At 47.6% G+C, this 15,629-nt stretch overlaps 1 protein-coding gene across 1 annotated transcript in view; it reads right to left on the reverse strand.

The window, feature by feature from the left end:
* Window positions 1-15,629, reverse strand: part of LOC119389307 (cdc42 homolog) — a 66,038-nt gene that overhangs the window by 17,078 nt on the left and 33,331 nt on the right. Inside the window, exon 5 of the mRNA XM_049414387.1 lies at window positions 12,514-12,711. Coding sequence (XP_049270344.1) covers window positions 12,514-12,711 — 198 coding nt within the window. The remainder of the gene's footprint in view (window positions 1-12,513; window positions 12,712-15,629) is intronic.

Consider the following 15,629-nt stretch of genomic DNA (forward strand, 5'->3'; position numbering starts at 1 on the left):
GTCACGGTGAGAGATTCCTACCCTTTGCCAGCAATATTGAGCATAACTTATGCGCTGGGAAACGCAAAGTTCTTCACCACTATCGACTGTTCTCGTGGGTATCTGCAAATCGAGGTTCACCCTGACGATATCCCGAAAATGGCATTCACATGTAATAGAGACTTGTTCTAGTTTGTGCGCATGCCCTTTGGTCTTTCCAATAGTCCCGAGTTCCTATCAGCGCACGATGGATATGGTCTTGGGTGATGCAAAGTTTAATTATGCACTTTGGTATCTTGATGATGTGACGGTGTTTTCGCGCACGTTTGAAGAGCATCTTGAACACTTACATACGATGCTACAGCGCATGTCAGCAGCCGGTCTAACTGTTCATCAGGGAAAATTGCAGCTCGCTACTAACAAAATCAACCTTCTTGGGTTTGTTGTTGACAACGGCGTACTAAAACCAAACCCAGATAAACTAAAGGCAATTGCAGATTACCCCCCACCCCAGAATACTAAGAGCTTGCAAAGGTTTCTCGGAATGATTGCTTTTTATCATGACTTCATTTCGCAGTGCGCAGACATCTCCCGACCACTAACTCAGTTGCTGAAGAAAGGCGCGAAATGGCTCTGGAGCGGTGAGCAACAAGCAGCTTTCGACACGCTTCTGAAAGCTATCACCAGTAACGCCTCCCTTCAGCTGCCAGATCTTAACAAACCTTTTGTGTTACAGACAGACGTCAGCGATTACGGACTTGGTGCAGTACTTTTACAGGAATGCGCAGGCGTTCTGAGGCCCGTTGCCTTCGCAAGTCACACTCTGACCGGGGCGGAACGTAACTACTCGGTAACAGAAAAAGAGTGCCTGGCTATCATTTTCGCATTAAAGAAGTTTGACATGTTTTTGGACGGGGCTGAGTTTGTCATTCAGACTGATCACCAAGCGCTCTCTTGGCTGAAACGATTGCCTAATCCCTCGGGACGATTGGCCCGATGGGCGCTTACCTTGCAGCACTACGACTATGTCATTGAGTACAAGAAGGGTAGCACTAACACAGTTGCTGACGCACTTTCACGTGCACCTTTGTCTATTGTACCCCAGGTCAAGCCGGAAAAAGTGTGTGTGGTTACGACACCAGCTGTGACAATGCAGTCACGTTGGGGTACTTTGGCGAGTAAACAGGAGCTCCTTGCAGCACAGCAGAGGTGATGGCCTTTGTCGTAAGGTGTCAGAAAAGCTAGCGGCTCATGATCCAACTGACACCGGAAGCAACGAGGAGACCGACTGCTACCTGCTCGGAGAAGGAGGCCTCTTGTTCCGGTACTTTCCTCAGGTTGACAATGGCAGTATGGAGTCACCGTTTCGAGTTGTTATTCCTCGCAAACTTCGCAAATCATTCATAAAGTACTACCATGACAGTGCTTTAGTTGGTCACTCCTGCTCAACTTAACCTGGGCAAAGAATTGAGCTTTCTGCGGGACAGTGCTTTGACATGTGCAACCACTTCTTCAAGGCCTTATTCAAAGTTTGCAGGGGACCTGAGACAGAGGCTAACCACGCGGTACAACAAGCCAGACAGCACCTCGGTGTGTCCCGAATGGAACAGGCAGGACAGTATGACAAGCGTCGACAAACGTTAGCTTTGAGGTTGGGGAGTTGGTGTTGAAGCGGATACACCCGCTCAGCGACGCCTCAAAAGGATTTGCCGCTTCCTTAGCTAACAGGTGGGACGGACCGTATAGAATCACCCAGAAATCCAGGCTCTCGTACATGCTGAAAGATTGCTTAACTAATCAAGCGTGTGGCCCCATTCATGTCTCAGATCTGAAACCATTTTATGCAACGCAAGACGCAGCAGCTGGTGATCCAGATATGCCTCACCAGGGCTTGGCCACCCAGTCACCCACGCCACCAAGCAAATGGTACAGCCTGCGTCCCCGGTGACGGACAAGAGGGGTTTGCGAAAATGACTCATTCCCTGTACTTGTATTTTTTTCCAGTTCCGTTTTTCCGCGAATTTTGGAGGGAGGAGGAAGCATTCGTAGGCCTTCCCAAAGTACTCTAATGTCCCGTTCGCATTATGCGTTGAATGCGCATAATTTTGTTGGTGGCAAGAAGAGAATGTTTACTGGTTTTCATTGTCCTCGCTATGCTTTAGGGTCCCTGCAGCCGGACCTTCCGGACCATCCAGTCCCCACCACGTCATTTTGAGGGGGGGGACGTGTGGGAACCACGCCCACCGGCTATCGCGAGATAGCGCCACATGCTGCGCAGAGGTGGTGCGCGTGGCCCAGCTGCGCGGCTTAAAAGGGGCAGCCTGTGCGCTGCCCAGGGGAGAGGTGCCTTGGCTGCCAGGAAGGACGGATGCTGCCACCCGCGCTGGCCGATTGCTCCTGCCGCCGGTCATGGTCGCCGCCTTGTTGTCTCGTGTCCCTGGACCTACCCCGCCGTATGCAGCGTAGTTGAATAAATTATTGTTGTTTGTTGTGAGTTGAAGCCTCTGCCGTCCTTGCTCGAACTACGGACAGGACGCAGCAAGCCCAGAACCCACAATGCATACATACATACATACATACATACACAAGCGATAGACATGCACGTACATACATACACGATACAGACACACATGCACGTACATACACACGCGGATACGCATGCACATACATACACACACGCGAATACACACAAACGCACATGCGTGCAGGCGCACACGTACACACACACACACGTGTGCAGACGCACGTACACACAGGCCAAAAAATTTGGGGGACGCTAAAGCTTCGCCTTTAAGAGTTGAACGCGATAGCGATATCCCGCCCCTAGTGCGTACTTCGACCACTTAGTGCATACTTCTTATTGTATGTTGTCACTCGAGAAGTTCACATTGTGCATTACTGCAATGTAATTGACGAAGCACAAAGTGGTCGCATAGCCGCAGCACGCCGAGTTTTGGTGCGTGCCTCCTCTGCCTCCGTCTTGCGTGGCCGCACTCGCTGCCGTGCACCACTTGACACTGATGCCCACACCGCAGTGTGGTTGGCGCTTGCAGACGACACAGAATCCATCACAAGCGTGTCAAGAGCCTCGCGGCGTGAGAGAACGTCTGTGCGCGTGACATTTTTTATGAAGTAACAGCGCACCCACTACGCGTGTTCAACAGAATGCGCGCACTAAGGTGTGTGCCCGATGTAATGGGTAGCATGCTTTAAACCAGGAGCAATTATGCGCGAGAAACTTTTTCCAAGTTGCGATGCACCCACTACGTGGTCTTAAGGGAATACGCACAGTAATGTATTGGTTTAGATCGATAAATTGGGCTCCGAGAACTCTAATGTCATTCATTTCGCCATCCATAGTTTACTAATAGAGGAGAAAATCCAGTTCAGTTTCATTTGTAAATTTCACCCCGAAATCTCCCCGTGTGACGTCACGGATTTCAAAGTGTATTTATCGTATTTTGGCGCCATTGGCTCAACAAAATTACCCCAAACTTGGTATGTTGAAGTCATGGCCCCCTCAGAGGGCAATGTACTTCCATTTTTACCGATTAGGAATTACATAGTCCCTAGTAGGCGCCGTCAAAACATGTGACATCACGGCAAATGGTGCGGAAACTTCAAGGTGGCGTCGCCACCCACATTTTCTTTTTACGTGTTTTCTCGCTTACTAAGCGTCTTCTCGCAGCAAGCGGTGGTGTTTTTGGTATCGTGAAAGAGTACTTTACTAATATGAGAAAAATCTTTTTGCTCTTTAGTGTCCCTTTAAACCATCAAGTTGTTACGATATTCACATGGTGTGACAGCCGAATGCAATGTACGCTTGTACTACGCAATATTACTGCGATATTACATCTCGTACTGTGATGCCTGTATACAGGACGGATATGTTTGTGAAACATGAAAGTTACTTTCAGTGCAGTTCCAAGCAGAGGCGTGGCTGAGCAGTAGAACACTTGCTTGCCATGCAGACGGCTTGGGTTTGATTCTCACTCGGACCAAACATTTTTATTTTTTTATTAGCAGCTTTCTCGATTTTTCAGTCACGGACAAGATGATTTTTCGCTCACAACCAACGACGCCGACGCCAACAGCGGAATTTCTGCGAAACGAGCTCTTTAACGCTATCGCATTAATACAGGCATGCAAAAACGCTCTCAGGCGCATACATGCACACACACACATATGCGTGCGCGCGCACACAAGCGTGAAGACAAAACACACGCACACGATGGCGTACGCATGCACACACAAACGCACGTGCACACAGGCACGCACATGCACTCACACACATGCAAACACGCAGATACAAAAACAGGCGCACATACAAACACGCATACACCTAAACACACCCGTACACACACGCCTGGGTGTTCATGGCGTGCGTGAGCAACTGAAAGCACGAAGTTAGCTTGCGCGCACTTTTCGTAACCAGGGTGTCTACCGAGTTGACATTTCTAAACTCCCCTCAGTTTTCCAGGTTTTCCCTGAGTGTTTTCGCTAAAATTCCCTGAGTGAAACAACTTTGTTTTATGTCAAGATGAGTAGACGCCATGTCGCTCGATGATACCACTCTCTACTACACACGTTGAAAAATAAAGGTGACTTAATCCCATTTGAATAGTACAGAGAACAGTTAAACCTTAATATAGGGAAGTTGGTAAAAGCGGCAACTTACTTCGTTACATCGAAACTTCATTAAACTGAAATTCGAACTTTCATGCAAGGCATAGTTACCGAAGGATTAATTTTAAACTGAAAATGCCACAAGAATGCTCGACTAATAAGGCAACGTGAAAAACATTTTTTGCGTGAAAAAAAATCAATTTTGTTGAGCCTGAGGTGCAGCAATCACAATTAGATGCCTTGCCAGAGTGTCACGTGTAGAGACGAAACAAATGCAGGTTTAACACACTGTGGAATTGCGCTTATTCTGCTGCTCCTGCTTGTTGTCAAATCCTCGCGCGTTGCCCAGAGCAGTGCGACGCCTTTGCTATCACGTTGACCAGCCGAACCATTTGCACTCCACGAACGCGCAACATAGAAAACCGTCGCACGTTAAAAAAAAAAAGTCGCAGTTTCAACGCGAGAGCGAAATAATGAATCCGATAGCAACAAGTAGGAGTTCCCTCCTTCAGGAAACGCAGCCACTGCAGTAAGAGAAGTGACCTATCTGTGGCTCAGGGGCGGATCCAGGTGTCAACACTGGAAGGGGGGGGGGGGTCCATCATTCGATCAGGTAGGGGGGGGGGAGGGGGAGTACAAAGGCTGTAGCTACCGCCTCAGCAGTGCATTTTGGTGGGTCACGCATATTAACAGCCCATGGGGATTATGGCGGCGCCTAAGAAGCCTTCGTTGGAAATGTGCATAGGGAAGCAGGAAAGGGCAGAGCGATGAGGAGAGAGGAAGAGAGCAAGGACAAAATTCTCTTTACCCCTTTTGGGCAATGGTAGGCAGTGCAACCTGATAAAGGAGGGAAAGTCGACAAGCAGCCAGACAACGGAGGTGGACGACAGGCACTGAAGGGAGGGGGCGGGTGCTGGCTTTGGATGGGGGGGAGGCGATCGCCGCTACCGCCCCCCTCCCTCGGGATCCGCCACTGCTATGGCTTTAACGAAAGTTTTGCAATTAGAGCACAACACCTCAAAGGTATGGGCCGTCTGCTGATACCCTCTAAAGATATCGCGGCACACGCGACTGCACCCGCTGGTACACAATACGCACTTCCTGTCGGACTCACGCAGCCCCCCCCCCCTCCTCCCCAACCCTCCGGCTCCCACCTCCTGTGCCCATCGCGCGAAGAGGACGGTCACCTCGTTTCATCTCTGCTTAAAGAGACCGACAACCAATTTTTATGGTGCCCATTTTCTTTCGCGCAACGGATAGCTTACCGGTGAGAGTGTCTAATCGCGGAACGGTAACGTGGAAAACGCTGTGAAACATTTGTAATCAGAATTTTTCAAGCTGCGGCGAATATGAAGTCGTAAACACAAGTGACAACCCATGCTGCAAACAATGAGCGCGAGAGCGGTTCGTGTTCGAGCGCGGCGATTTGCTGCGCATGCGTGCACACCGCAGCTCGATATTGTCCACTAATTACCGCGAAGGCGGCGCCGCTTCTCACCGTGCAACTCCTTTTAACTCGTAAGCAGCACAAAATAGAGCGGGGATAGATAATAATATACATACTCTAACTTCGAGGACTAATTATGGCGCGCATGACAGCATCAGACTATGTACAGCAAAGTGACCGTCTTCATAATCCTGCTTCAGGGCTCTTCCGCTAGGCTGCGCCACATACCGTTTTTTGTTACTTTCAAACACGATTTAAACATATAAATCTTACTCACAAGGCGAAGAGGTTGCTGGAATACGTCACTATATTTCACTGTCTTTTTATTTTTACCAAGATCTAATCACACGTGACCAGTTGTCGGTCCCTTTAAGCCCCGTTCGTCGGCAGCGCTCGCGCACTTTCCCTCACACATAAGACGCTCGGGGTGACTTAATCGCGATTTGGACTTGATAAGGAAGATCATGGCGAAGACAAAAAATTCGCCTGGAGTGTCTATATAATTGCTATCGCAAAAAAAAAAAAGGCCAAATAGCTGCGGGCTAAGATCGCATGAAAGCACAGCAACAGCCTGAATTACGGCACATCCGATTATGGTGGCCAGGTTTCTGTTTTGCGACATCGCGCGCCGAATGAACAAGACGAATCGACCCGTGCTGGTGTCGCGAATTTCGGTTGCCGCTACGCCTTGGCTCTGAAAAGTTTTGTAATTCGGCTTTGTAGCAAAAAACCCACACAAGCAGTGTCGCGGCTGATAATTGCGAGCTGCAGCTCCAAAAAATATCGGTCGACTGCCTAAAACTTGTTTCAGCAGTGCCCTCACAGGAAAAAAAGAAAAAAGCTTTCACTTGCTGTAAATGGGCCTGTCAGTTACGCTCGCTCTCGCCTGGAAATATATTCTATTCTTCAAAGGGTCCTAAACAGCATCTTTGAAGTTCGTGATCAGAGCGAGTGAGCTCCCCGATAACCGCCAACAAGCGTCGTCGTCTTTTATCTCGTCGATCCGCTTCCTGAACGATCGCGATCGCTTGCAAGATAACTGAAGCTCGTTACATCTAATACATCTACTGCTACCGCCTCTTCAACTAATCATGCCCGTTACTTGGCACGCGGCAATAACAAAAACACCATATTGGGCGCTAACACACAGTACGCGCGACAAAGAGTACAGAACTACATCGCGTAGTCACAGAACACTCTGACAACAATGCGCAATACGATGTGCCGTGGTTCACGGTACCCACATGCCACGTATTAGCCAGACTCTCTCCTACTCCACCACTCCGAAGGCGAGGAGAGCATCAAGGTTCGTCCCTTCCCCGCAGCGGTCGTTCGATCTGAAAAATGCGTTCACAAAACCTCGAGCCAGCTTTACCGCAACTTTCGTTCCCTTTCATTTCCCTGAATACTTCCAGACTATCCAAAATCCCTGAGAATAGGTGACCCGTAAAATGAGCAATCGCGGGGAACTATGGGATACGGCGGCTTCCGGTTCGACACACCGCGCAGGTGAGCAGCGGCACGCACGGTTTTTTTTTTGTTTGTTTGTTTCTTTGTTTTTCGCTCCGTCCGACGCAGTGGAGCAGTGGTTATGGTTCTCGGCTGCTGACCCGAAGGTCGTGGGTTCGATACCGGCCGTGGCGGTCGCATTTCGATGGGGGCGAAATGCTATAGAGGCCCGTGTACTGTGCGATGTCAGTCCACACCAGTTGGTCGACACGTCCGGAGCTCTCCACTACGGCGTCTCTCAAATCATATCGTGGTTTTGAGAAGTAGAACCCCAGATATTTTTTTAGGGGCGAAGCTCCTTAAGGCGGCACCCGTTCGTCCCTCGTAGTCGTAGTCGTAGTAGTCGTAGTGCGTAACCAGTCTTACGCTTTGACCTCCAACGTGGTGCCGGTGGGAGATTTTTCCTGTGCGTTGTTGAACAATAAAAAATTTGCAGCGTGCGCGTTAACTAAAAGCCGAATTCTTCTGTCTCTCATTCCCCATTAGCAGCCATTGGCATGTTCCAGTAGGAACCGTTAGTAGAAGTGTAAGTGTTAGCTAAAAGCCGACTTCTTCTGTCTCTCATTCCCATTAGCAGCCATTGTTTACCTCCAAGGTAGTGCCTGGTGAGATTTCTCCAGTGCGTGATTAAACAATAAAAATTTTGTTCAAAACGCCGTTGATTGATGAAATAAACCAACGAAAGACGCCAGATGTTTTGTAAAAGCGAAACGAAAGAACGCCAGATGTTTCTAAAGCAAAACGAAAAGATGCCAGCTGCTTAACGAAAGACGCCAGATGTTTTCTAAAGCAATGGTTTTCTAAACAATGAAAATTCACAGCGTACATGTAAAATTAAAGTGAGCTGCAAGTCGTCATAACTCATCGAACCTTTAGTATAAACGCGCCCGATCTCACGTCGGTGATGATGTACTGGGCAGAATTCACGGAAGATTCACGGTTTACCGATGAACCTCCGCAGCTTCACCCACTCATCATCATTCACTCCGTGGATATGCTGTGATTCTTTTTTTAATCTACCTCTCTGTCCACGTTTCAGCGATGTCAGCGCTTTAGAAGATGCGTTTGTGTTTTGGTTAAACGCGACTGCGATGATGACAAGCCCCGCAAGCCATAATAAGTAAGGACATTTTTGCTGCACACAAACGGTGTGCAATGCTCTTCTGCTGCTCGCGGGAACTGTAACTGTTTTGCTAGCAGATCAGTCGATACAGAAAACAGTTTTTATTGCATAATACGTTGCTCCACGTGAGAAGCATAATTTTAAAGACCTTAACATTGCTATAGTTGGGCGAGTCTGAACATATCATTCATAACGGTAATAATAATAATATCTGGGGTTTAACGTTGCAAAACCACGATATGATTATAAGGGACGCCGTAGTGGAGGGCTCCGAAAATTTCGACCACCTGGGGTTCTTTAACGTGAACCTAAATCTAAACACGGGTTTCAAACATGTTCGCCTCCATTGAAAATGCAGCCGCCGTGGCCGGGATTCGATCCCGCGACCTTCGGGTCAGCAGCCGAGAGCCATAACCACTAGACCACCGTGGCAGGGCATTCAAAATAGTATTTGCAGTGATGCTACCGAGGACTTCTGATTTGGAGCAATTTTTGGAGCAGCAAAATTTTCATTTTGGAGCACTTTGGAGCAGTGAAAATAATCATCTTGGAGCACTTTGGAGCAGGTAATTTTGCATCTTGGACCACTCCGGAGCAGCTAATTTCACATGCTGGAACACTGAAGAAGCAAGTTGCATTTACATTCAAGCACCTGAATAATTACGATGGGGGCTTTTATGAAGAGCGAGAAATATTTGGATTCATTGCAAATGTCATGAAGAAAATCATCTCGGAGCACGCCATATTTCACTCGATAATGCAAAAATAAGGGCGTTCTCAAATAACCTCTTCAGCGATCTTTTTTTTTTTTTTTTGTAACTAGCAAATAATAAGAATACTGGATAATGAAAATTGTCCTTTGTGAAATAAGACTCTAAATACGTCTATATGGTTATCAGCAAAAGTGGTAGACAAATACTGCTACATACAACAGTGCCTCAATGCTAAAGAGTCACACTGTCACCAATGCCTTCCCCTAAGACGACTCAAAGGCGAAATCCAGGTTATTTCTCTTCTCGATCGATTGTATTGCTGGGTGCAACTTGACATCACTTAGCTAGGCCCAGAAATCCAAGTTCTTCCGACACACCTTTCCCTCTCTATGAGGCCTCTATGCTGTAGCAAGAGCATTCTCGCAGTGCTTCCAGGCTATGGCTTGCGCTTGCGCCGGGATGCCTGAAAAATGGCGATCCGTTTTAAGCCAAGCATATGTCCGCGAATCTATCTGAAAGTGCATTCAATGGGGCGGTAGGAATAACAAACTTGTCTTTCCCTCTACAGCGAAGCTGTATACGGCCCCTGGTGCCCTCTAGGGAGCAGTGCAAAAAATAATGCGTATTCAAAGTTAACAGCCCGGTAGTTAAACTTGCCTTACATACCAAACTGACCTCCACCATGTCATCTTTATGCCGTGCGCTAAACAGCTTGGCTGGTCGTCCAGCTTACAGAGTGGAATGACTCCTCAGTTTTTAACACAAAGCTGTTTAAGCTATCGAGAGCTTCTGCTCCGTCGTACAAAACTCCTCAGGTGGGTATGCATCACAGGAATTGGGCAAGCCCCACTACCGAGTACAGCAGGTGCGAGCGTCAAACGAAAACTCAACTCGGCGAAGTGCAGCACGTGAAACACGTGAAAGAGAAAAACAGAGAGAAATGAAGGGAATAGAGACAAAAATATAGTGACAGAAAAAGACATAGAAAGAGGGAGAAGGAAAGAAGACAACAAGAGAGATAGAGCAAGACAGAAAGAGGAAGCAATAGAGAGAAAGAACTTGATACAAAAAAGAGCTACAAGAAGCAGAGGTAAAGAGAAACGAGGAAGGCCACTTTTAGGCTTGGCACCACTAGAGCGAAGCTGCCATAATTTTTCCTTATTGCGATAGCAACTAGATGGACGACACTCTCGACAGGTTGTGGGCACCGCTGTTGCAGTCATCTTCAGTATAAAGTCCCGATTGATAACATCTCCCCGCGAGAGAAACGTTCAGCTGCGTAGCTCGATGAAACACCGACCCTGCAAGCCGGCTTCGCTACACGCAAGGCGCGCAGCGGCCAATGGCAGTCCCCGATCCGTACCACGTGATTTAAAAGTCAGTCGCAGCGCTCGAAAAGCGCGGCAAAAACATGCTTTCTTTATTATTTCTTGCACTTCTGCAGCTCGGGAAACCGTGATTATTTGAAGATCTCCTCATGCGGTCCCCAATGGTGAGCGGCTGCACGTTATTGGCCGCGAGGCGCTAGAAGACGTCACACTTTCGGTCAAGGTTAACAGCCACCGTGTGCTTTTTAGACGCAATTTTAACGCATTTCCAGTTGAGTCTCGACTTTGTTTTTTATTTTCGGAACAGTAGAGATACTAATCTTCACAAAACAGGTGAAAACAACAAATCGATCATTTTTTAGAAAACTCTCGTTTTTTTTTGCCTGCATCTCCCCTTAATTTTTACGATTTGAAGCGTAGGAGCTGGGAAATCGTACTAAGCGGGAATGTATCAACGAGGTTCTACTGTAGTTAAGGGCAGTGGTGAGAAGGAGGATAACCATTTAATTGCCCACAGCTGACCTGATACAAGGTGTGCTGCTTAATTTATGGTGCGAATGATTTGATCATGTTATGGCCTTAACACTGACAAAATTTTTAAAATTGTTTCAGGATCCCTTTAACTTACCCCTTGTAGATCAAGCTTGTCTGGGCAATGGCCCTCGAACGTGCACACAATCGAGACGTATCCAAAAGCAATCTTGAAGCCAAGAAAGACTGGTTCACAGAAGAAAATGAACTGCCAGGAGAATAACTTGTTCATTCTAAGAAGGCAAATTGTACATGCCTCACACTGGCGCCCGTCAGTTTTATATTAAAAGGCTGGGGATACATTCTTATTTTAAACAAGCGCAAACTTGAAGCGTGCTAGATTCAAGCCAAAGGCAATCTTTCCTCAGAAGGTACCAGAGAGTCGTCGTATGATGCGGGGTCGGTTTTTAATTCATACAACACTTCTATGGGGTTTGCCAGGACCGAATCGATGAGCCGTAAAATGTGCATTCTTGCATATCCAGGGAACGTATAATTGTGGTTCCACTGTGTTCACTCATTTTGGCAGTTGATTTTGCTTTGTTCAAAAAATTCCCCAAATGTGTTTTTTCTCTTTGCATTTTTTCCGGGCAATAGAAAATATCAACAAGAAATGTGTCCACCTCTCAAGGCAGGCAGGCCTTTCAGCTGCAAGACTTCACCATTTTTTTCATGCACTTCCATCAGCAGTGCAGCTACGCCGTTCTTCTTCCCTATCATAACTTTGGCATTGTCCAAGGCGAAGGCCATGCAGTTGGTGACAGGAATATCAAAGGACGCCAGTGCATCTGCAACCAATTTCCCAATGTTGCGACTATTTGCTTGACCCAAAATGGTCGACCAAGAAGAAAAAGCCTTCCAGTCATCTAGGGCAACAAGGGTCCGTCTGTGTGCGCCCTCTTGAAACTAGGTGCAGTTTACAGGTCAGCCATACAATATCAATACCACACAACAGTTTCTAATATCAAGGCTCCTCACATAGCTGCTCAGGAAATACTAGGATTTTGAATGGAAGGACTTTCACAGGTCTGAAAACATACCATCACTTTTAAGCATCCTCAAGGGTCACCTCTTTTGAGAGGATTCGAGCAAAGACTTGTGCGACTGCACGTGTGTGGTCAGAAACATGCAGTGGCCCCTCTCCATTCTTGGTATGCTTCACCCTTATGTGCACTTGACCACATTACACATCGCAAAGCCAACTTTTGGGAACCACTACAGACTGGTTCTGACGCCATTCGAATGGAGGGGACCTACCTGTGTGAGGGCTGAGCACTCGACGTACTTGACGGCCTTCAGCTCCTTGGCAAGCTTCTCGCCCTGTTCATTCGAGATGGGCTTCTGCTTGTTTTTGGCAAGCTTCTCCAGGGTAGCAGCATCATCTCGAAGGTCTATCTGAGTGCCCACCAAGAGAAAAGGAGTCTTCTGGCAGTGGTGGGTGATCTCGGGTACCCACTGCACAACAAAACCAGGGATGCAACAGCCGAAATAGGATTTGGAGCAATTTTTGGAGCAGCAAAATGTTGCTTTTGGAGCACAAAAATCCAAATTTGGAGCAGGTTACGAATTTTTTTTTCTCAATTTTTTAGCCCGAAATCCCAAATTTGGAACAGTATAACAAAGAAGGCTTATTTTTAGAAAAGAAAACAAAAATATGTAAAAACCATTCAACATCAGTTAATTCATGCACAGTGCATATGAACACTGCTATTTCAATAAAAGTAGTGTGTTGGGCCACCCCACAGTGCGAACAATGACTAAGTACACATTAGCATTTGCAGGACCTGTCAAATAATTCGACAGGCACTGGAAATACTAATGTAGACCTGCGAACCTGGCAACCTGGAAATTTGGGAGATTCGTAAAGCAAGAGCAAGTAGGGGTAGCGAAAAAAGAAAACTGGCATACAATTTTTTTTATTGTTGCTCAAGGCCGCAGAAACGCCATACACAGCAGCTCCAAATGATTGCCAATAATTTTTTAGATGTCAGCGATCATACTAGTACTCGTAATTACATGGCGCGTGCACAAATGAGTAATTAAGGAACAAAATGTGCTGTGTCCCTGACAGCTAGTAATAATAGCCCCTTCTAAATCTCGGTATGCTTTTCCGCAGGACACCAGTGTACTGCGGCTAAAGTGGCTTAAAAAGCGTCCTGCACGCAGTAAAACAATCATCAGGAAATTTGAGAACTGCTGTCCTTTTCTATTGCGATAGCAACTATATGGACACTCTCGACAAGTTTCTGCCGTCATCTCCCGTATAAAGTCCAAACTGATAACATATCCCTGTGCATAGTATGTTCTACCGCAGGTAAAAGCGCGTGAATGTGGGCGACGAACGCGGCTGAAGCAGATATCAAACGAGCCAGCCCATCTCCGTCGCTCGGAGGGCGTATGCGATAACACCACTCCGCTCGGGAAGCCTGCCATCAAAGCATAGAGGAAACGCCCCGCCCGTCTTGAACGAGCATGAAAAGACGCGAGAGGGGGGCGGGGGGCTGTGGCTCGAGTAGCAACTTTGAACTTTGATTCTAAGGCCGCGGTCGCGATCGCTGGCGCGTGCGCTATCTCGGCAGCCATCAGCGGGCGGCTCGTATATCCTGCTACGTGCTGTGCTCTCAATGCGAAGACACTGTGCAGAAAGAGCATCTTTCCCTGGAGCGGCCATATTCTCTTACACCAACGTTTTGTAGAGTTACGCGAGATCGGATACAAAAGAGTTAGCTGCCAGCCTCACTTCGTATAACATTACAATTTGTTGCTATTGCATTCATTGCCTCGTCCTTGCGGTGAAACTGACTTTTTTTTTCTTTCGCGAGGGGTTAGGGTTGGGGTCTGCGCGTCTGTATTGGATGACGATGCCCACACTGCAGATGACCAACGCGGCCTCCATTTCTTGCTCAAATTTGCACAACTGAGAAAATTTTACGCTAGTCGGGCATTTTGGCGCAGCGTGACGCAATTTTAACCAATTTCACGGTTTTGGCTCAGCTTGGCGCAAAAATAAGGAATTGTATCAAAGTGGTGCAATTGGCGCAGCTGTTGCATCCCTGCAAAACACTCTTTGATTAAGGGGCATTCTGGTCAGTTTCTCTACTTTCATGACAACAAAAAGCAGGGTGGTATTTAAACTGACCATCCAATCGGGACCACAAAGTGGCTGCAAAAAACTAGCATTGTCTGACATCACGCAGCTGCAATTTGCATGAGCAGGTCACCAAAGCCACATTCTCAACACTGCCGTGACTCCCATGAAGAAACAAATAATTTAAAGGGATGCTGAAGTGGTTTTACAATTCAGTAAAACTTTGTTGTTAACAAGGACCAACATTATTGTCGCAATGGCGTAATTTTTTCCGCTGTTGTGGCAGCAGGCGCTTTAAAATACGCGAAATAAAAGTTCGTTTTGCTCCCCCCAAGCAAGCGCGCCAAAAGTGTGGGCGTGGAAATGAACTAACCGGAACTACGTCATAGTTGGTAGTTTTGGCCACGGTGGTAGAATAACAGGTGGCCCAACGCGCCGCTCCGCCAATGCACCACACGTGTCACGGTGCTCGAGTTGCCGCCGCTTTTCCGCAAGGTGGCAGCAGGTATACTCTGGGCCGATATCTCCGCTCCGGCGCATTTGAAAGCATGTGGCCAGCGTGAGTCGTGAGCATTTAAACTGCAATTTACCTCTTTAACTTTTGAGAAAGAGATCCACGGTGTATTTATTACACCAGAGAGGCCTTGAGCAACACTGAAGAGTTGCCGTCGCTTAGAACGGACGCGCCACTAATGAAAGCATGCAACGCAACCAGCGTTGCAGCGACGTCTCTTCCTTTCTGCTTGGTCATCTTCGATAAATGCGGAGGCGTCCGTGAGTGCAAGCGTCCGAAGAGCAAGAGCGTCCCTACGCGACGCAACCAGCGTCGCAAAGTCGCAATCGGCCTTCGAGTCATGATCATGGCCAGATCACGGTGGTCGTGATTAGGTGATCCCACAGCTTGAAATCCGCTCTGATGCGTCGCGTTTGTTGCGCTCTGTCAAACCAACGCACGTGACCGCATCGGTGTTTCCGCTCACTTTGCAAGCTGGAACCACGGCTGAAACCATGGTGGCTCGATCTGTGCCGCTGATGCGGCGGCCACAATGGGACGAAAATGCTTCGCTCCAAATTGCAAATCTGGCTACAAAACGTGCAAAGAAAAGCTGTGTCTATTCTCAGCGCCGAAAGACGAAAAGCGACTGCAGTTGTGGAGAAATGCAATACCACGGAAAGACCGCCAGCTACAGTCCTCCGACATACATACGATAACATGAAAACCAAATGCTTTTTTTTTTTTTACTCTGTACACTCGCCCGTAGGAATTTTCACGCTTTCGAAAAAA

Source organism: Rhipicephalus sanguineus, chromosome 4, assembly GCF_013339695.2.
Source record: "Rhipicephalus sanguineus isolate Rsan-2018 chromosome 4, BIME_Rsan_1.4, whole genome shotgun sequence".
NCBI lineage: Eukaryota > Metazoa > Arthropoda > Arachnida > Ixodida > Ixodidae > Rhipicephalus > Rhipicephalus sanguineus.